Source organism: Nerophis ophidion, linkage group LG03, assembly GCF_033978795.1.
Source record: "Nerophis ophidion isolate RoL-2023_Sa linkage group LG03, RoL_Noph_v1.0, whole genome shotgun sequence".
Taxonomy (NCBI): Eukaryota; Metazoa; Chordata; class Actinopteri; order Syngnathiformes; family Syngnathidae; genus Nerophis; species Nerophis ophidion.
In genome coordinates, this window is record NC_084613.1 from 3280405 (window position 1) to 3302073 (window position 21669).

The following is a 21669-nucleotide window of genomic DNA, read 5'->3' on the forward strand; positions in this document are numbered from 1 at the left end:
ATTGTGGTCTAGTGGTTAGAGTAGGTTGTGAGTTCAAACCCCGGCCGAGTCAAACCTGAGAATATACAAACCCTGTTTCCATATGAGTTGGGAAATTGTGTTAGATGTAAATATAAACAGAATACAATGATTTGCAAATCCTTTTCAACCCATATTCAGTTGAATATGCTACAAAGACAACATATTTGATGTTCAAACTCATAAACACTTTTTTTTGTTGCAAATAATCATTAACTTTAGAATTTGATGCCAGCAACACGTGACAAAGAAGTTGGGAAAGGTGGCGATAAATACTGATAAAGTTGAGTAACGCTCATCAAACACTTATGTGGAACATCCCACAGGTGTGCAGGCTAATTGGGAACAGGTGGGTGCCATGATTGGCTATAAAAGCAGCTTCCCAAAAAATGCTCAGTCTTTCACAAGAAAGGATGGGGCGAGGTACACCCCTTTGTCCACAACTGTGTGAGCAAATAGTCAAACAGTTTAAGAACAACCTTTCTCAAAGTGACATTGCAAGAAATTTAGGGATTTCAACATCTACGCTCCATAATATCATCAAAAGGTTCAGAGAATCTGGAGAAATCACTCCACATAAGCGGCATGGCTGGAAACCAACATTGAATGACCGTGACCTTCCATCCCTCAGACGGCACTGTGTCAAGAACCGACATCAATCTCTAAAGGATATCACCACATGGGCTCAGGAACACTTCAGAAAACCACTGTCACTAAATACAGTTGGTCGCTACATCTGTAAGTGCAAGTTAAAACTCTACTATGCAAAGCGAAAGCCATTTATCAACAACATCCAGAAACGCTGCCAGCTTCTCTGGGCCCGAAATCATCCAAGATGGACTGATGCAAAGTGGAAAAGTGTTCTGTGGTCTGACGAGTCCACATTTCAAATTGTTTTTGGAAATATTCGACATTGTGTCATTCGGACTAAAGGGGAAGCGAACCATCCAGACTGTTATCGACGCAAAGTTGAAAAGCCAGCATGTGTGATGGTATGGGGGTGCATTAGTGCCCAAGGCATGGGTAACTTACACATCTGTGAAGGCACCATTAATGCTGAAAGGTACATACAGGTTTTGGAACAACATATGCTGCTGTCTTTTTCATGGACGCCCCTGCTTATTTCAGAAAGACAATGCCAAGCCACATTCAGCACGTGTTACAAAAGCGTGACTTCGTAAAAAAAGAGTGTGGGTACTTCCCTGGCCCGCCTGCAGTCCAGACCTGTCTCCCATGGAAAATGTGTGGCGCATTATGAAGCGTAAAATACGACAGCGGAGACCCTGGACTGTTGAAGGACTGAAGCTCTACATAAAACAAGAATGGGAAAGAATTCCACTTTCAAAGCTTCAACAATTAGTTTCCTCAGTTCCCAAACGTTTATTGAGTGTTGTTAAAAGAAAAGGTGATGTAACACAGTGGTGAACATGCCCTTTCCCAACTACTTTGGCACGTGTTGCAGCCATGAAATTCTAAGTTAATTATTATTTTGAACATCAAATATGTTGTCTTTGTAGCATATTCAACTGAATATGGGTTGAAAAGGATTTGCAAATCATTGTATTCTGTTTAAATTTACATCTAACACAATTTCCCAACTCATATGGAAACAGGGTTTGTACATTTGTGGGATTTAGTGTACTTCTAAAAGTGTCGTACCGGCCTGCATTGAAACAAGAGCAGCGAGTGCTGAGAGTAGAAAATAAGACGTGGTGATTTATTAAAGTCATGAAGGAATACAAAGCAGTTAAAAGGCCACGTAAGCGTCGAGGAGAGCAAAAGAAAGACGGCCGCCCCGCAAAATACTGTACGGACTGCTCTACTGGCAAAGACACAAACGTGTTGCAGGGAACTGAAGTCCAGAAGCGGCTCGTCGTCGTGGCGAGAGAACACAAGCCGGGCGCTAAAGTGCACAAGTGTGTTTCTCCAGAAGAAGCGGAGAAAAAGTCTCAATGGGCGAAGAAGGTGACGCACACTTCTCCTAAGTGCTCGCTGTCGCTTTTTTTCCCCGCCGCTGGGCTACAGAGGAGGACAACAAAATGGCTTCCAGTGGAGATTGTAAGTCGGTTAGTTTTCTTTGTTTTTTATCCGCCTGCAGCAAACTTGGGTTATTTTTCGGCGTCAGGGGGACTGAAGAGATGTGGTTGAATCCAGAAGTGACTTTATACAAATGATTTAGTGAGGGCATACATGTTAGATATGTACACATGTACAAGTTCGTGAATGTTACATTTGTCTGGTGGTGGTCGAGCACGTTATTACACACCTTTAGCGTCCACCGCCGAGGAGGAAACAAATTAAAAAGGCACATTCGAGCGCGATCGGTGGCGTTCTTTTTTTTCCTTCTTTGTCTTTTCCGAAAGCCAAAAAAAAAGATGTTACTTTAAAAAGAAAGAAGCTCCTTTGTTTCGTTTTTGGTGCTGCTGCCCGATTTGCAGACCCGCCCCCCCCCGACACGGTTTCTCTTTAAGACGTGGCGCCGCTGTTTGACATCATGGCCCCCTGACCCCATGTGCAAGTGGCGGACTGGCGACACCGTGCGCAGGTGAGCGCTGTTGGGATTGTAAAGGCAACGTTAAAGCAGCTCGCTTATGAACAGTCACAGTGTAGTTGGAGAGAACGGTGTCGGAAGTGGGCGGGGCTTAATGTCACTTTAAAAAAGAGGCGGAATCCCTTATCCCCCTGCATAAAAGAAGACTTTGGCAACTGTTCAGTGAGAAGGAGGTTTGCTCCGGCCGGGAGCGGATGGCATGGCGGAGAGTAACAGTTGAAGCCTTGCGCCCCCCCCTGCACGTGCGAGGGGGGCGGGGCAAGAGTGAGAACTTTTTTTTTTTGGTCCCGCCCCGAATAAACAAAGGGTCCTGGCGCTCCTTATGAGCTGGCACGCCGGCGTCTCATTGGCACAGAGGGTTTGTGAAGAGGGCGGAGCTACTGCTCCCCTGAGAGGCACGGCGAGTGGGAGGGCGGAGTTAAACGGCGTTTGTGATCAGTAGCACCGGCGGCTCACCTCATTGGCTGCTGTCGCTGTTCTCCACCAGCGAGAGGGGCGCCTGCAGCAGCTCCCGCTTGTATGTCTTTGGCGGCAGCTTGGGGAGCTGCGGGCTGGAGTTGTGGCGCGGGGGCACGGGCGGGGCGGCCGGCAGCGGACACAGGCTGTTCTGGCTGGCGCTGAGTGCACAGATCCGCCGGGGCACACGCGGCGACGGCGTGCTGGGCGGCGTGTTGGGAGAGCTGGGAGAGCTGCTGAAGTCCCAGTGGTAGCGACCCACGGGGGAGGGCTGCAGGTTGACGGGGAAGTTGATGAAGATCTCCGGGGGCCGATGGGGGACGGGCGGCGGCGTGTCGGGGAGAGGGTCGCGAGGTGGCGGCGGCGGAGGGCTGGGCAGGGGGCCGTCCAGGGGGCCGTTGTAGGCCGGCGTCCTCGGTTGGTTCCTGGGGAGCGGCGGGGGCAGCCGGGGAGGGATGGCTGGGGGGCTGTCGGAACTCGGGCTGAGCTGAGAGGAGCACGGATGACAGAAAGATCAATTTCACACATTCCGGAACTTAGAATAACACCTAAAAGGAACACATCCTACCAAATAAGGACGGGCGATTACGGCCTAAAGTATACACTACAGGGAAAAAGTTTGGACACACCTTCTCCTCAGTCAATGTGTTTTCTTTATTTTCTTGACTACTGTATTTCCTTGAATTGCCGCCAGGGCGCTAATTATTCCAAAACCTCTTCTCAGTCCGGCGCTTACCAAGGGCATGCGGTAAATTTAGGCCTGATAAATTTGAGTGTGATGTAAGGATACCATCATGAAAAGCACACTTAGTAAAAAAAACGATATTATGGTCTTCACGGTGGCAGAGGGGTTAGTGCGTCTGCCTCACAATACGAAGGTCCTGCAGTCCTGGGTTCAAATCCAGGCTCGGGATCTTTCTGTGTGGAGTTTGCATGTTCTCCCCGTGAATGCGTGGGTTCCCTCCGGATACTCCGGCTTCCTCCCACTTCCAAAGACATGCACCTGGGGATAGGCCCCTCCCACTTCCAAAGACATGCACCTGGGGATAGGCCCCTCCCACTTCCAAAGACATGCACCTGGGGATAGGTTGATTGGCAACACTAAAAAATGGTCCCTAGTGTGTGAATGTGAGTGTGAATGTTGTCTGTCTATCTGTGTTGGCCCTGCGATGAGGTGGCGACTTGTCCAGGGTGTACCCCGCCTTCCACCCGATTGTAGCTGAGATAGGCGCCAGCGCCCCCCGCGACCCCAAAAGGAAATAAGCGGTAGAAAATGTTAATTTACCTTTACTTATAAATGAAGACCATGCGCAGCTCCTTCTGATCAAAAACATCGATAACTTGTTTATAGAAGTCTTTCTTATCTTCCTTCAGTTTTAAAAGTCTCTCTGTCTCTATGGAGATCTTCCTTTATTACCTCCTGCTTCGATTGAAAGTCCAGTTTAGAAAACTGTTTTATTTTAGATATGTAATCCTCCATGTTAAAAGTGCAAGCGAGAGGAAAAACTAAAGGATCGCTGCTCACTCTTGCTGCTTGTTGTCACTTCTTCTGCAGCCGAGTAGTCGCAAGAAGGATCACTAGCGCCCTCTACCACCAGGAGGCGGGAGTCATTTAATGACTCATATTTGACACACGCAGCTACGGTATATTAATAAAACATAGCTGCTTACTGTTCTTTTTAGCATATTCAATAGCTTGGACCTTAAATCCTACTGAATAGCTCTTAATCTTCTTCCCTTTATGCGATTTCAAATGATTTAAATCAGCCTCCTCCATTTTGAAAATGATGACAGGTGAAGTGTCACTCGTGACGTGACGAGTTTGACCCGGTGGAAATTGTAGGCATATGCTAATTATTTGGCGAAACGAGTTTGACCCGGCGGAAATTCTAGACATGCGCTAATAAAAATAATATTTTGCAAAACGAGTTTGACCCGGCAGTAATTCTAGGCAGGCGCATACTACAGTATATACCCGGCGGCAATTCAAGGAAATACGGTAGTCCAAAATATAGCGGATGTCTTACTTTGGCTTCAGACATGGCGTCTCTCCTTCGTGGCGGAACGGGCGGCGGCCTCAGCAGCTCCTCTCCAAGCTGGTGGAGACTTCCGCAAGACACAGAGTGGTACTCTGGGGGAGCAAGGACAAAAGGTAAGATGCAGCAGAGGTTCTAAGGCTTGCTCAGGTTGCAGTGCAAACTCACTTGAAGGCGGCAGGAGAACCGGAGCAAAAATGGAGTTAGAACCTGCAACATTTCAAAAAGGTCAGATTTTCTTGTGTCATTTCTGGGAAAAAAAAGTTCCACGCCAGCCTGAACGCACCGCCGTAGGAGCTGCTGAGGTCCATGAAGACCGAGCAGAGGTCCGAGGACGCCGACTGCGGCGGGGTGGGCGTGTTCGGGGAGGTGGGCACCGAGGCGGATGCTGGCGTCTCGGGCGGCTCCGTCTCTGGGATACTACGGAAGGTGATCTTGTGAGGCGGCTCCCTCTCCAGGGGCACCGGGTGGCCCTTCAGGGTGCCGGAGGTAGACGTTCGCACGGGGCGGATGCCGGGCGACTTCAGAGTGTAGGCGGTCTTCCTGGGCTGAGAGCGGAAGGCAAGAATGTAAAAACCTCAACGTGGACCCAAAAAGGATTTCAAAGTCTTACAAATCGAGGCGCCTGTCTGCAGTTCCTGGGCTCGATGTCCAAGGACATGTTGAACAAGTAGTCCACAAACTCCTTCTCGCTCCTGCTTCCCATCGGGTTCAAGTTCTCAAAGAACCTCTGTGGAGTCCAGAAAAGAAAAAGGTCACGATGAGTACTTGCCAGCTTCTCCCATCGGGGGCGCCACAGCAAAGCCTGAGGAGGCACCCTTCGAATTGATCAGCTTTGGAACAATGGAGGTCAATTAGGGGCAAGAGTTGAGAAGGGTAGAAGAGTGGCCGCAGACACGCTAAGTGGCGCCCACCGAGGTGACCATAATGGAAGCAAACCTTGTCCTAAAGGGGACTTTTTTTGGGATTTTGCCTATCGTTCACAATCCTTACGAGAGACAAGAAGACAAAATGTTTTTTTTTTGGGGGGGGGGGGGGTTTTGCGTTCTAAAAATTGGCTTGTTCTTAGTGGCTATGTAGTTAATTAGAGCAAACAACTCGACCTCTAAATCACTTTAAAAATGCGTTCAAAAACCGATAACAACAGTACTTCAATTACCCTCTGTAACCTGTACAATACCCAAGCTGCAGCAATATTGTTATTGTAAGAGTAAACACTGAGGAACTCTTTTTCTAGCGTAGTAACACATTGGCGTAAAAGCTAACTACGGAAAGAGATAAGCTAGCTTCTACGACAACGCGTTTGAGTTTGTCATGCACAATCTGTACTGACTGAAAAACATGAACAATCATATTACAGTATCTGTAAAGTATTAGCCCATATTTCATGTTTTGTTTGTACACAGCTAGCCAGACAGTGTATCAACTGTAGTTGTACTAACAAACCTGGTGTGCTGCGTGTATCAGGATCAATATTTAAAGTGCGACTCACTCGATGGACAGTTGTTCGTCTGGTCCAGCTCGCCAGGGACGTTTTTGTTCCCGATTGATTTTTTTGTAAGCACTCCATTTATATCGAAATAGCTTTGGCTCCAAGTTCCACATTTATAGTGTCAAAGACATTATAAGCAATAGTTCATCCTCAGTATATTCAGCTTAAAAAAGATAAAGTGGTGAATCCTCATTTGTCCAAAAAATAGTCATCTTTGTTGTCTATTGCCAAAACTGCTATAATTAGAAAACACACGCTTTTGTTTTCGGAAGGTGGAACACACATTTGTTGAAATTGAAATTCGGACATGTGCTGCCATGGAAACAGAAATCAATGCGCTGAAGAACTCAGTCATCATCAGGCATTGATTAAATCTATTAATATATGGTAAATATTGCCCATATTACTTTTTATTATGAACATGTCTGTTACTACATGAAATATGTACTTGCAGTGTATATATAAAACATTGGAGCGTTTTGAAGTTGTCTTAGAGGGCTTTGAAGGCTACAACGGTAACTACCAATTAAATGCATCTTTCAAGCGATTTTTATCATCCTTAAAATCTGAAAATAAAAGATGTGTGTTCTTGTCCCTCATAATGCTAGGCAAAATTCCCCATTTTACTCCAGTGCGACTTATATATGTTTTTTTTTCCTTCTTTATTATGCATTTTCGGCAAGTGCGACTTATACTCCGAAAAATACGGTTATGTTTAAAACAAAAATTAACTTAAGGAAAAGACAATGAAGCATAGGAATGGCTATGCAAAGCACAAGTAAAACTGAACTGGCTACCAAGTAAACAGAAACAGAATGCTGGACGACAGCAAAAACTTAGGGCGTCCACAAAGTATGTCCGTACATGACATGACAATCAACAATGTCCACACAAAGAAGGATAGCAACTACTTAAACAGCCTTGCTTGCTAACACAAAGCAGATGCAGTGAATAGCGCTGAAAGGAAGACATGAAACTGCTACAAGAAAACACCAACAAAACAGGAAGGGCCACCAAAAATAACAGCGCAAGACAAAAACTAAAGCACAACACAGGAAAACACCAACAAACTCAAAAGAAGGCACGACGACCTGGCGGAGTTTCAATTTTTTAACATTTTCTGCTGGTGGCATGCCGTGCCTTACCTTGAAAAAGGTTGAAAAACACATGTAGACCACAAGGAAGTGTTTTACATTTAGAAAAAATAATAACAATATGACCGACCCCTTTAATGCGCCCTATAATCCGGTTGTTAGAGTGTGGACTATAGGGTTTGTTTTTCCGGAATGCAAAGGGAAGTTGGAGCGGACAAGTCGTGAAGGTAAAGACCTATTTAATTTTACTCATAGAAGGAATAAACAAAAGGCGCACACAAGGGCGGAAGTACAAAACTTGGCTCTAAAAACAAAACTAGCACAAAGGCAGAACGATGCACAAAAAACAAAAGACACTAACTGTGGCATTAAAAAAAAACCAAAACTTAAGTGTCATGGGCAGGAGGGAAACAATGGACAGTGTGATTAACAGAGGTAGTAGCATGGCATGAAGTGAGTAGAGCTAAAGTCGCCAGGCTGACTTCCTGGCAACTTTCGCTTTAAATAATAAGTCTGCGGGCTATAGAGCGTTTTCCGTTCGGGCTCCAGTACTCTGGAATGCCCTCCCGGTAACAGTTCGAGATGCTACCTCAGTAGAAGCATTTAAGTCTCACCTTAAAACTCATCTGTATACTCTAGCCTTTAAATAGACCTCCTTTTTAGACCAGTTGATCTGCCGCTTCTTTTCTTTTTTCTCCTATGTCCCCCCCTCCCTTCTGGAGGGGGTCCGGTCCGATGACCATGGATGAAGTACTGGCTGTCCAGAGTCGAGACCCAGGATGGACCGCTCGCCTGTGTATCGGTTGGGGACATCTCTACGCTGCTGATCCGCCTCCGCTTGAGATGGTTTCCTGTGGACGGGACTCTCGCTGCTGTCTTGGATCCGCTTTGAACTCAACTCTCGCGGCTGTGTTGGAGCCACTATGGGTTGAACTTTCACAGTATCATGTTAGACCCGCTCCACATCCATTGCTTTCGGTCCCCTAGAGGGGGGGGGGGGGCCTGCCCACTGGGTGTGAGTTTTCCTTGCTCTTTTGTGGGTTCTTCCGAGGATGTTGTAGTCGAAATGATTTGTGCAGTCCTTTGAGACATTTGTGATTTGGGGCTATATAAATAAGCATTGATTGATTAGATTGATTGATTGAGTAGAAGCATTTAAGTCTCACCTTAAAACTCATTTGTATACTCTAGCCTTTAAATAGACTCCCTTTTTAGACCAGTTGATCTGCCGTTTCTTTTCTTTTTCTTCTATGCCCCACTCTACCCTGTGGAGGGGGTCCGGTCCGATCCGGTGGCCATGTACTGCTTGCCTGTGTATCGGCTGGGGACATCTCTGCGCTGCTGATCCGCCTCCGCTTGGGATGGTTTCCTGCTGGCTCCGCTGTGAACGGGACTCTCGCTGCTGTGTTGGATCCGCTTTGGACTGGACTCTCGCGACTGTGGTGGATCCATTGTGGATTGAACTTTCACAGTATCATGTTAGACCCGCTCGACATCCATTGCTTTCCTCCTCTCCAAGGTTCTCATAGTCATCATTGTCACCGACGTCCCACTGGGTGTGAGTTTTCCTTGCCCTTATGTGGGCCTACCGAGGATGTCGTAGTGGTTTGTGCAGCCCTTTGAGACACTAGTGATTTAGGGCTATATAAATAAACATTGATTGATTGATTGATTGATTGATAATAGACATGATTAGTGACAGGTGTGCGAGTGCAAAACGCGAGACAGGTGCGTGACATGAGGACAGGTGAAAACTAATGGGTAGTCATGGAAACAAAACAAGGAAGTGCAAAAACAGGAAACAATGGAGTCTTAAGCAAAACAGAAGATAACTAAACAAAACCTGGTCACAAGACATGACACCTGACTAGACCCGCTCATCGGCAGTGCGCCTTATAATCCGGTGCACCCTACGGTGCAGAAAATGCGGTTCTTAATTCTAACTTCCAGCAGCCACTTTCTCTGAGCTTCTGATTGGACACAGTGATGTAAAAGTTGGGGTAAAGGTGCCTGTGTGTGTTTCCATGTGACCTCACCAAAGTGCACCTACCCGTATGTCGTGCTCCACTTTAAGGCAGTAGGGTTGATTCTGGTACTGCTGAATTTCTCCTGTGATTTCTGCCACTTTCCTCCTCTTGCTGAAGTTGATCAGCTCTTTGCCGTGGCGTTTCAGGAAATCCGGGTTTCCTTCCTCCGTCTTCAGGATGTTGGTCAGGTAGATACCTGCGGACGAGGGGACGATGAGGCGATACAGAAAGCCTGTTGCATCTCCGACGACGGTGCGGCAGACGTACCAAAGAAAGGCACGCAGGGCGGGTTTATAGACTTGAGCTTGGCTAAGTACTTCTTGAAATGGTCTTGACTCAGTTCTACGGCGTCCTCTAGGATTTTCTTCTTCCTCTCTGGTATCGCCTGGAAAAAAACAAAACAAAAAATGAGCGCACCTTTTAGATAATAAGGCATCACAAACAAATCAATCAAAGCTCGCCATTATCTGTTTGCTTTGTTAGAGAAGAGGCGCTCATTCGCTGACTTTGTAAAGTTAGCGAATGAGCCTAATGATGTTGGGGTCCCCTCCAAGGTTTCTCATTTTTATTGTTCTTATGCTTTCTGAACTCACTACGTTCACTGCTCGCTGTAAATATCCTACCAAGTCAGACTTACACTGTTTCAATGTCCATTTCTCTGACGATGCAATTGTTGATGACTGATTTTAACCAAACCTAACCCCCCGGATTGTAAATAATGTAAATATTTCAATGTATATACTCTTGTAGTAGAAAAGTCGGAGATTTAACCCGGGGCCTCATCCTGTTCGTGACGCCAATTTTATGTGGTGGCCTGTACGGGGACGCCGATTTTATGTGGTCGAAAAGTCAGAATCTTAAACAGGAACAACAGTTTTAATTACTCCCAATCAGATAGTACAAAGTTGGATTGAATCGATATGAATTACAGACAGTGTCTCATGAGACGAAGATGGTGCACCCTCATGAAAGGAATTAAAAAGAGCGCACACTCAGGCTCGGTCTTCCCTTCTTATTTATACACTCCATGATGGCCTGATTTGTAGCATAACAACTTAAATAACTGTCCAATGTAACTTGGTCAGGGTCACCTGACCTCTCATGTCGTGTCCCTCCCAATGCATTTAGTTTGGAGGTAAACCTAGGACAGAAATTTTTCACTACGTCTGATGATGAACTTGTGTGATGACTGTATTATGCTGATAGTATATATTTGTACCATGAATTGATTAAAAGGGACCCCAAGTTGAAAAACTTATTGGGGTGTTACCATTTAGTGGTCAATTGTACGGAATATGTACTGTACTGTGCAATCTACTAATAAAAGTTTCAATCAATCAATGAATCCCATTGGGTTGAGTTTTTTCTTGCCCTGATGTGCGATTTGAGGCGAGGTTGTCGTTGTGGCTTGTGCAGCCCTTTGAGACACTCGTGATTTAGGGCTATATAAGTAAACACTGATTGATTGATAAACTGCGTCATTTCATGACGTGTTGCCAAGTAAGTTAAGGTGGACCCCGACTTAAACAAGTTAAAAAACTTATTGGGGTGTTAGCATTTAGTGGTCAATTGTACAGAATATGTACTGTACTGTGCAATCTACTAATAAAAGTCTCAATAAAAAAAAACACTTTATACGTAGAAAGGTTTTCTTGAGAAACCATTCTGAGCCTCATCTTATTTAGTTTTTATTTTATATATGTTGACCACATTAACATATATAAACATTTATGTTATGTCATTTACAAATTTGGTAAATAAATAACCAAAAAATTTAGATTTTGTTGTTTTCTTACTTTACCGAAAATGAATCGAACCGTGACTTCCAAACCGAGGTACGTACCGAACCGAAATTTTTGTGTACCGTTCATACTTGCCAACCTTGAGACCTCCGATTTCGGGAGGTGGGGGTAGGGGGCGTGGTGAGGGGCGTGGTTAAGAGTCAAGTATTTCATATATATATATATATATATATATATATATATATATATATATATATATATATATATATATATATATACATATATATATATATAAAAATAAAAGAAATACTTGAATTTCAGTGTTCATTTATTTACACTTATACACACACATAACACTCATCTACTTATTGTTGAGTTAAGGGTTGAATTGTCCATCCTTTGTTCTATTCTCTGTCAGTATTTTTCTAACCATATGCATGTACAGTTAATGGCAGTATTTTCCTGTTTAAGAGTGTCACAACATTGCTGTTTACGGCAGACGAACTGCTTTACGGTAGACGAAGACGTCACTACTGTTGTTGTGTGTTGTTACCGCGCTGGGAGGAAGTTAATGAAACTGCCTAACAATAAACCCACATAAGAAACAAAGAACTTGCCCTCGATCATTCTACAGTTATAGCGTCATTGGGCAGACACGCAGTTTATATTGCGGGAAAGCGGACGTGAAAACAGGCTGTCCTCACTCAGGTCCGCATGGAACTGGAGGGGGCGTGGCCTTCAGCTACGCCTGAATTAAGGGATATTTTTGGGATATTTTTTTTGTGATTTAGGGCTATAAAAGTAAACATTGATTGATTGATTTTCGGTAGAAAATTTGTCCCGGGAGGTTTCAGGGAGAGGCGCTGAATTTCGGGAGTCTACCCGAAAAATCCGGGAGGGTTGGCAAGTATGGTACCGTTACACCCCTTTGCTGACCTAGCACTCACTTCAAAGGTGTGGTCCAGTCGGTAGACGGGGACAGAGTTGATGGCGCTGACCACCTCCAGCACGCCATTGAAGTTGTTGAGCTCCTGAAAGACCTGGAGGATCTCGATGACCCGCGTGAACACTGCCACTCGCTCTTCCAGGTTCATGGTCTCCACAATGCACCTGACACACACACACACACACAGACACACACACACACACACACACACACACACACACACACACACACACACACATTAATACAGTTGGGCACTTAGTTTTTCTAGAAGGTGGGTAACAAAAGGGCACACTCACTTCTCAAACCACAGCGTGAGGTTGGTGGTATGTCGGATCATTCGGAGCAGGTTGGGCGAGTTTTTCTCTTTGTCCTCTTTGGTCCAGACGCTGCCGACCAGCTCTGACGGCCGCACGGCTCTGCGGGGAAGCAGACGGGGTGTCATGAGGGGCAAAAGCAACCCGATGCTAAACTCCTACCTGTAGAGTTCGGACTCCAGCAGAGTCAGCTGGCGTGCGATCTCGATAGGGTGCAGGGTCATGAGGTCGAAGGAGTCCACCTGGCCGGCTCGGCAGATGTGCCACTCGATGAGGGGGGGCGGGCTCTCGAAGGTGATGTTGTGACTGACGCCGTTGGACTGCGTCTGCAGCTTACGCTTGATGATCTTGTTGATAGACTCCACCCACTTTCTCATGGACTTGCCTGCAGGGGCGAGCAGACCGGAGCTGGAAGGGATGTCGGAGATGCAAGGTTCGGGGTAAAAGCGGGAAGGCTGACCTCGCAGCTGGATCTTGCTTGTGATGTATTCCTCCAGTCGACTTCTCAACTCGGGGTCGTTTTCGAAGTCGTAGAAATGGCGCTCCACCCACTGCCGGAAAACGTTGAGAACCCTGCAGGGCAAAGACGGATGTAAGTAGTGTGGCACAACATAATCATCAAGTCCTGGTCCTCCATCTTTGTATTAGTAAAGTGTAAATAGGAGGAACGAAAACCGGTTCTTGTTCAGAACTGGATCCTAGTGTATAAATTCCTTGCCATTTTTTCCAACAATTCTTGCGGGTGTTGATGACGTCATTGTGCAGCGTGTTTGATGACATAAGACAGCAGCACAGCAGAACCCGGGCGGAACAAACAATCTAAAGTCAAGAAAATATTGCAACGGTGCTACTTGTACTACAAACCCTGTTTCCATATGAGTTGGGAAATTGTGTTAGATGTAAATATAAACAGAATACAATGATTTGCAAATCCTTTTCAAGCCATATTCAGTTGAATATGCTACAAAGACAACATATTTGATGTTCAAACTCATAAACTTTTTTTTTTTTGTGCAAATAATCATTAACTTTAGAATTTGATGCCAGCAACATGTGACAAAGTAGTTGGGAAAGGTGGAAATAAATACTGAGGAATGCTCATCGAACACTTATTTGGAACATCCGACAGGTGTGCAGGCTAATTGGGAACAGGTGGGTGCCATGATTGGCTATAAAAACAGCTTCCCAAAAAATGCTCAGTCTTTCACAAGAAAGGATGGGGCGAGGTACACCCCTTTGTCCACAACTGCGTGAGCAAATAGTCAAACAGTTTAAGAACAACCTTTCTCAAAGTGACATTGCAAGACATTTAGGGATTTCAACATCTACGCTCTATAATATCATCAAAAGGTTCAGAGAATCTGGAGAAATCACTCCACGTAAGCGGCATGGCCGGAAACCAACATTGAATGACCGTGACCTTCCATCCCTCAGACGGCACTGTATCAAAAACCGACATCAATCTATAAAGGATATCACCACATGGCCTAAAGAACACTTAAGAAAACCACTGTCACTAAATACAGTTTGTCACTACATCTGTAAGTGCAAGTTAAAGCTCTACTATGCAAAGCCAAAGCCATTTATCAACAACATCCAGAAACGCCGCCGGCTTCTCTGGGCCCGACATCATCTAAGATGGACTGATGCAAAGTGGAAAAGTGTTCTGTGGTCTGACAAGTCCACATTTCAAGTTGTTTTTGGAAATATTCGACATCGTGTCATCCGGACCAAAGGGGAAGCGAACCATCCAGACTGTTATCGACGCAAAGTGGAAAAGCCAGCATGTGTGATGGTATGGGGGTGCATTAGTGCCCAAGGCATGGGTAACTTACACATCTGTGAAGGCACCATTAATGCTGAAAGGTACATACAGGTTTTGGAACAACATATGCTGCCATCTAAGCGCCGTCTTTTTCATAGACGCCCCTGCTTATTTCAGCAAATAATGCCAAGCCACATTCAGCACGTGTTACAATAGCGTGGCTTCGTAAAAAAAAAAGAGTGCGGGTACTTTCCTGGCCCGCCTGCAGTCCAGACCTGTCTCCCATGGAAAATGTGTGGCGCATTATGAAGCGTAAAATACGACAGTGGACACCCCGGACTGTTGAAGGACTGAAGCTCTACATAAAACAAGAATGAGACAGAATTCCATTTTCAAAGCTTCAACGATTAGTTTCCTCAGTTCCCAAACGTTTATTGAGTGTTGTTAAAAAAAAAAGGTGATGTAACACAGTGGTGAACATGCCCTTTCCCAACTACTTCGGCACGTGTTGCAGCCATGAAATTTTAAGTTATTTATTATTTGCAAAAAAAAAATAAAGTTTATGAGTTTGAACATCAAATATGTTGTCTTTGTAGCATATTCAACTGAATATGGCTTGAAAAGGATTTGCAAATCATTGTATTCTGTTTATATTTACATCTAACACAATTTCCCAACTCATACGGAAACAGGGTTTATATAAGTAAATCTAATTTTACGCTTTCTAATGCAACTTAAAACAAAGTTAACTCACATGTCCTACTGCAGATGGTCATTATATATGGTCAAATGCAGACTTGTAAGGACAAAATTCTAAGTATTTGAAAATGCTAATGATGATTGTTTGAAAAGTTAACATTAACTGTGGCCAAAGTGAACACTAATGCAATCATAATATACACACTGTATGAGGTGCGGGTATTCTGGGTTTGTTAGCTCGCGGTCTGTCCTGCTCATATTAAAACTAACATTGTGGATGACTGAGAAAAGCAACTAAAGCTACTGTCTAACAAACGTTCTCAGGTGCTGAGAGTGAGACATCTTGCATCCACTTTTAAAGCCAGAGACGAAGAAAAGATACAGACAGACAATGCGATTTATTGATGCAAGCCAAGTGATCAAGTTCATTTATGACTAACGGCCCAGGCTTACAATTGTATGAAATGTTTTTATTGCCTCTGGACGTCCTATTTAATGCTTTATAATGCCATTTAAGAACTTCATTTTTGCAAAATCCATTTGAAGACTTTGAATGCTCTTTAAAGAGTCGCGCAAATCCTGTGTAAACTAAGCTGAGAAGTACTGTTCATTGGGGGTTTTATTCATTTTCAAGTTGTAGGATTTTTTTTTGTAGTTTGAAATGAAACCTAACAGTAAAAGAGCGCTAGGTTTTAATGGCTCTATTCTTGACTCCTGTTCCTTATAAGGACATGCCAGAGAGTCCAAACAACCACAGGAGAAGAAGAATCTCATTAAAACGTGTCCCGGCATCCCTCTTCAAACACTGACTTTATTTCAACAAGCTTTTTAGCACAACTTTATATCAACTGTATATCATTTAAGACTTAAACATTTTAGTGGAACCCCTATTTACAAACTCTTCTATTTGCGAACTTTTCTGTTTACGTACTTTTAGATCGAGCCAAATATGCCTCCGTCTACCAAACATGTTTTGTGTACGCTTCATTAATTCACTTTGTGCTTGATTGTATTGAAGAGAAAACGTTTTTAATTGTGATGAGAACTGACTTTTATGGGGAAAAAAATGCCAAAACTGACTTATTTTACAGCAGAGAAGAATTTTACTGAAATGGATGGATGGATTCTACTAAGGACAACCAGGACATTGAGGAACTTAAAACATGATAGCAGTTGGATTTTAGAAGAAAGTGTGAAAACAATAACGACATCAGGTAGGAAGCCCCCCACCGGTAGGAGTAGAGATCGAGGGTTGGAGGTCACCCGACTCAAACCGATCACAGACAAACTGGGCTTTGTCCAGACTGACCGACTCCAAGACTAGAGTTACGAAGAGCGAGGGTCTTCGTGTAAAAGGTATTTAAGGACAATGGTCGGAGAAAACAGCGGAAAAGTGATTAGGTCCGTAGCTCGGTTGGTAGAGCGGCTGTGCCAGCAACTTGAGGGGTTGCAGGTTCAATTCCCGCTTCCGGCATCCTGGTCACTGCCATTGTGTCCTTGGGCAAGACACTTTACCCACCTGCTCCCAGTGCCACCCACACTGTTTTAAATGTAACTTAGATATTGGCTTTCACTATGTAAAGCGCTTTGAGTCACTAGAGAAAAGCGCTATATAAATATAATTCACTTCACTTCTCGTTCAGCAGCGCCTCTTCCAAGAGGACACACACACACACACACACACATACACATTCACACACATACACGTGCGCGCACACACACACACACACACACACACACACAGGCTCTCCTAACCCCTCCCCTCTCCTTTCTGCTGCTATGCCAAAGGAGCAGGACCTTTGCCAATGTTAACATCCTGTAAGTGGATTTTACATTTAACATTTTTCATTATGGTTGTTCAAGTAAAAGATTTTTGTCATTTCTGATTGTTTGTGAGGGCACCAAAGGGACTTCTGTGTATGTGCGCATACTGTCTACAATTCTCTGTATGAGACCTTCTGTGCTTGGCCAGCTGACCCACCTGAGCTGCACTGGCTGCACATATTCCTTTCGGAACCTCTGGAGCTCGGCCGCCATGGGCTGGTCGCCGTTCCAGAGCGCTTGCCGGTCCTCCTCGGTGGGCTCTGGCTCGGGGATCTCGATCCTAAACAACAACGGTTAGACATTGTAGCTGTGCACTGCAAAATATTTACCACTTGCCAAGATTTAAGCATTTATTTTGAGAAATTTCCCTTCAAGTCTTTGAATTCACATCCCAATCTTAAGTATAGCATGAATAATTATATTTTGTCTATTCTAGTTTAAAAATTGAGAACAAATAAACTTTTGGTTTTCCTCACATTGAAAATCTTGTTCAACATCCCGAGGTTGCTTAGTTTAAGAATTGCAAGCTGAATAATTCTTGTTTTCAGAGTAAAATACTTATTTCCATCTTAAAAGTGCTGCTGATTTGCATCCATCTTCTTCCGCTTATCCGAGGTCGGGTCGCGGGGGCAGCAGCCTAAGCAGGGAAGCCCAGACTTCCCTCTCCCCAGCCACTTCGTCTAGCTCTTCCCGGGGGATCTCAAGGTGTTCCCAGGCCAGCCGGGAGACATAGTCTCCCCAACGTGTCCTCGGTCTTCCCCGTGGCCTCTTACTGGTCGGACGTGCCCTAAACACCTCCCTAGGGAGGCGTTCGTGTGGCATCCTGACCAGATGTCCAAACCAACTCATCTGGCTCCTCTCCATGTGGAGGAGCAGCGGCTTTACATGTGAGGTGGTATAGCTCGGTTGGTAGAGCGGCCGTGCCAGCAACTTGAGGGTTGCAGGTTCGAATCCTGCTTCCGCCATCCTAGTCACTGCCATTGTGTCCTTGGGCAAGACACTTTACCCACCTGCTCCCAGTGCCACCCACACTGGTTTAAAAATGTAAAAAAAAATTGATATTGGGTTTCACTATGTAAAGCGCTTTGAGTCACTAGAGAAAAAGCGCTATATAAATATAATTCACTTTGAGTTCCTCTCGTATGACAGAGCTTCTCACCCTAAGGGAGAGGAAACTCATTTGGGCCGCTTGTACCCGTGATCTTGTCCTTTCGGTCATGACCCAAAGCTCATGACCATAGGTGAGGATGGCAATGTAGATTTGAGCGGTAAATTGAGAGCTTTGCCTTCCGGCTCAGCTCCTTCTTCACCACGACAGATCAATACGGCGTCCGCATTACTGAAGATGCCGCTGTCGATCTCACAATCATAAAAGTGCTGCAGATTTCAAGACATAAAAATCTTAATTTAGGATGACTCATTAAGTAAAATTAACTAGTTGCATAGACAGAACATTTTACAAGTTTTTAGGATTATTTTCTTCTAAAATGTAGTCTTTTAACTTGTATTTTATCAGCTCTTTTTTGCGGTGGTGCTGTGGGAGAGGGACGTGCATACCTGTCAATCAGCAGCGTGAGTAGTTCCTGCGGTTTGCAGAAGGATCGGTACGTGGTCAGAAAGGTGCGTACGAAGTTTGGATCTAAAAAAAAAAAAGAGCAAAGAGTTTCATCAGAAAATGGTGAAGCTGCACTGAAGCACAAATCCACTTTCTACACTTCAGAAAATAATATTATAGAGAAAATGGTGTTGGGGGTAGTAGCCCATGGACCAATTATTGTCGCTTCTGAACAAGTCAGCTTTCACCGGCGCCAAGTTAGGCTGTTGGCCTACGTCAGGGGTGTCCAAACTTTTTCCACAGAGATCCGCACACGGAAGAATTTAAGCAATTTAAGGGCCATTTTGATATTTTTCATTTTCAAACCATAACAAAGTATATTGATTTTTTTTTTAATCCTTAGGGCTCCTGGGGAGCATAGAGGGTCTCAGTCACTAAAATTAAAAAAAAAAGTCGAATTATTATTATTATTTTTTTATTTAATGCTTACAGTAAATCTCTATATCAACTTGAGGTTGATATAAAGTAAAACAAATAAGGTTTTATGCCTTTTATGTCAAAGACAACTTTGTTTTTTTTATAGTAAAACTGAAATATGCAGAATTTACATAGATAGATAGATAGATAGTGAGAGAGACAGAGACAGAGAGAGAGATAGACAGACAGACAGACAGATAGATGGATAGAGAGAGAGACAAAGACAGAGATAGATAGACAGACAGACAGATAGATAAATAGAGAGAGAGAGAGAGAAAGAGAGAGAGAGATAGATAGAGAGAGAGATAGACAGACAGACAGACAGACATAAAGAGAGACGGACGGACGGACGGACGGACGGACGGACGGACGGACGGACGGACGGACAGACAGACAGACAGACAGACAGACAGACAGACAGACAGACAGACAGACAGACAGACAGACAGACAGACAGACAGACAGACAGACAGACAGACAGACAGACAGACAGACAGACAGATAGATAGATAGATAGATAGATAGATAGATAGATAGATAGATGGATAGATGGATAGATGGATAGATGGATAGATGGATAGATAGATAGATAGATAGATAGATAGATAGATAGATAGATAGATAGATAGATGGATAGATAGATAGTACTTTATTGACTCCTTCAGGAGAGTTCCTTTATTCTGCAATTAAAGTCCTCAAAGATCAATAATGCAGGACACCATTGATTTTAATTATTTAATATTTTTGAGTAATCACAGTGAAAAGTTCAATAAAATCCTACTAAATATATTTGAGATCCGAAAGGTTTCCCACTCATAAAGTGATGCATTTTTATTAGTTTTTTTTTCTTTTAACACTTAAATTTCAAGATCAACTTCCGATATATCTGTCGATTTTAAGTTTGAACTATAATTTTGTTTGTTTTATGCTCGTTTGTCAAAACTGTGATGTTTTTATATGGCAACCACACAACATATGCAATATTTTTTCCACATAAAACATTTTAAAGTGGTAATTTTTAAGTAATAATTCATTATAACAGATTTTGTTGTCCTTTTTTTTAAGCAATGGAAAAGAAAGAAAATAAAGACAAAAGGAAAAAAAAACTGCCTGCATAGCAGTTTTGTGTCAACATTGCCACTTTTTCTCATTAGATTTCACCTCATTCCACTTTTTTTAAATGTTTATTTTTTATTTTTGCAATACTATCAATTTTGCAATTTTTTGCAGAATGTGCGGCGGGCCGGTAAACAATTGGCTGCGGGCCGCACTTTGGACAGCCCTGGCCTACGTGATCTAGCAGAGGGAACTGTGGTGAAAAAAAGAAGCCTGCCCGCTAGCAGTGATCTTTTAAAGCATGGGTTTCAAACCCTGGCCGCCGTGTAATTTCGTTTAGCCCTTGAGTCAATATCAAGTTAGCATTAGAGCTGGCCCGCCGGTTTACTAACACTCATCCTTGCCAACCTTCCTAATTTTCCTGGGAGACTCCCAAATTTCAGTGCTCCTCCCGAAGATCTCCCGGGGCAACCATTCTCCCGAATTCCACCCAGACAACAATATTGGGGTCGTGCCTTTAGCGTCCCCTACAACCCGACGTCACGTCCGCGTTTCCTCCTTACAATCAGCGTGCCAGTCCAGTCACGTTATATATGCAGCTTCTACACACACATGAGTGAATGCAATACATACTTGGTCAACAGCCATACAGGTCACACTGAGGGTGGCCGTATAAACAACTTTACCACTGTTACAAATATGCACCACACTGTGAACCCACACCAAACAAGAATGACAAACACATTTCGGGAGAACATCCGCACCGTAACACAACAGAACAAATATCCACGATCCCTTGCAGCACTAACTCTTCCTGGACGCTACAATATACACCCCTGCTACCACCATCTCTCCCCCCCCACCTCAATGAACTGGCATCAAAGAAAAGATGGCAGGTATCAGATTAGATCAGTGTGTGGCAAACTGAGCAGTAAAAAGGCCTAAGTGGTTGATTTATTCATTTATTCAGGTTGTATTAGCCTGTGGAAAAAGTTAATGTTGATACTTTAGTGAATTGAAGTGAATTCTATTTATATAGCGCTTTTTCTCTAGTGACTCAAATCACTTTACATAGTGAAACCCAATATCTAAGTTACATTCAAAGCAGTGTGGGTGGCACTGGGAGCAGGTGGGTAAAGTGTCTTGCCCAAGGACACAACGGCAGTGACTAGGTTGGCAGAAGCGGGAATCGAACCTGCAACCCTCAAGTTGCCGGCACGGCCACTCTACCAATCGAGCTAAACCGCCTTTACTTATATAATATACTTTACCTCAGAAGGCTGCAAATAGAAAAGAGGTATTCAATTTTTTATTTAAATCGTATTTAATATACCATTGTTTTTTGAAAGTTTCTTTTGCACTATGAAGTTATATAAGTGTTGCTTGTTCCATATTCAGTGCTAAAGCAAATCAGTGTAGCAAACTGAGCAATAACTACCGTTTTATTCATGCACTTTCTCTTGCTACTTCAAGACTTGAATGTTTGATTTATTCATTATTATTTTATTTTCAAATGTATTATTAGCCTGTGGAAAAAAGTTTATTTTGATATTTACCTCAGAAGGCTGCAAATAGAAAAGAGACATTACATTTTTATTTACATTTTATTTGATATGC

General features: G+C 43.8%; 1 protein-coding gene across 1 annotated transcript in view; it reads right to left on the reverse strand.

Moving 5' to 3' along the window:
* Positions 1–1708: 1708 nt before the first annotated feature.
* The window catches only part of sos2 (son of sevenless homolog 2 (Drosophila)), an 82231-nt gene continuing 62270 nt past the window's right edge, over positions 1709–21669 (reverse strand). The window contains exons 11-23 of the mRNA XM_061893949.1: positions 18522–18603; positions 17122–17244; positions 13137–13249; positions 12839–13061; positions 12659–12778; positions 12364–12526; positions 9942–10059; positions 9698–9870; positions 5675–5791; positions 5348–5609; positions 5230–5271; positions 5053–5156; positions 1709–3512 (exon numbers count right to left, since the gene is read on the reverse strand). Of these exons, the coding sequence (XP_061749933.1) occupies positions 3027–3512; positions 5053–5156; positions 5230–5271; positions 5348–5609; positions 5675–5791; positions 9698–9870; positions 9942–10059; positions 12364–12526; positions 12659–12778; positions 12839–13061; positions 13137–13249; positions 17122–17244; positions 18522–18603 (2126 nt within the window). The 3' untranslated portion in view covers positions 1709–3026. The remainder of the gene's footprint in view (positions 3513–5052; positions 5157–5229; positions 5272–5347; positions 5610–5674; positions 5792–9697; positions 9871–9941; positions 10060–12363; positions 12527–12658; positions 12779–12838; positions 13062–13136; positions 13250–17121; positions 17245–18521; positions 18604–21669) is intronic.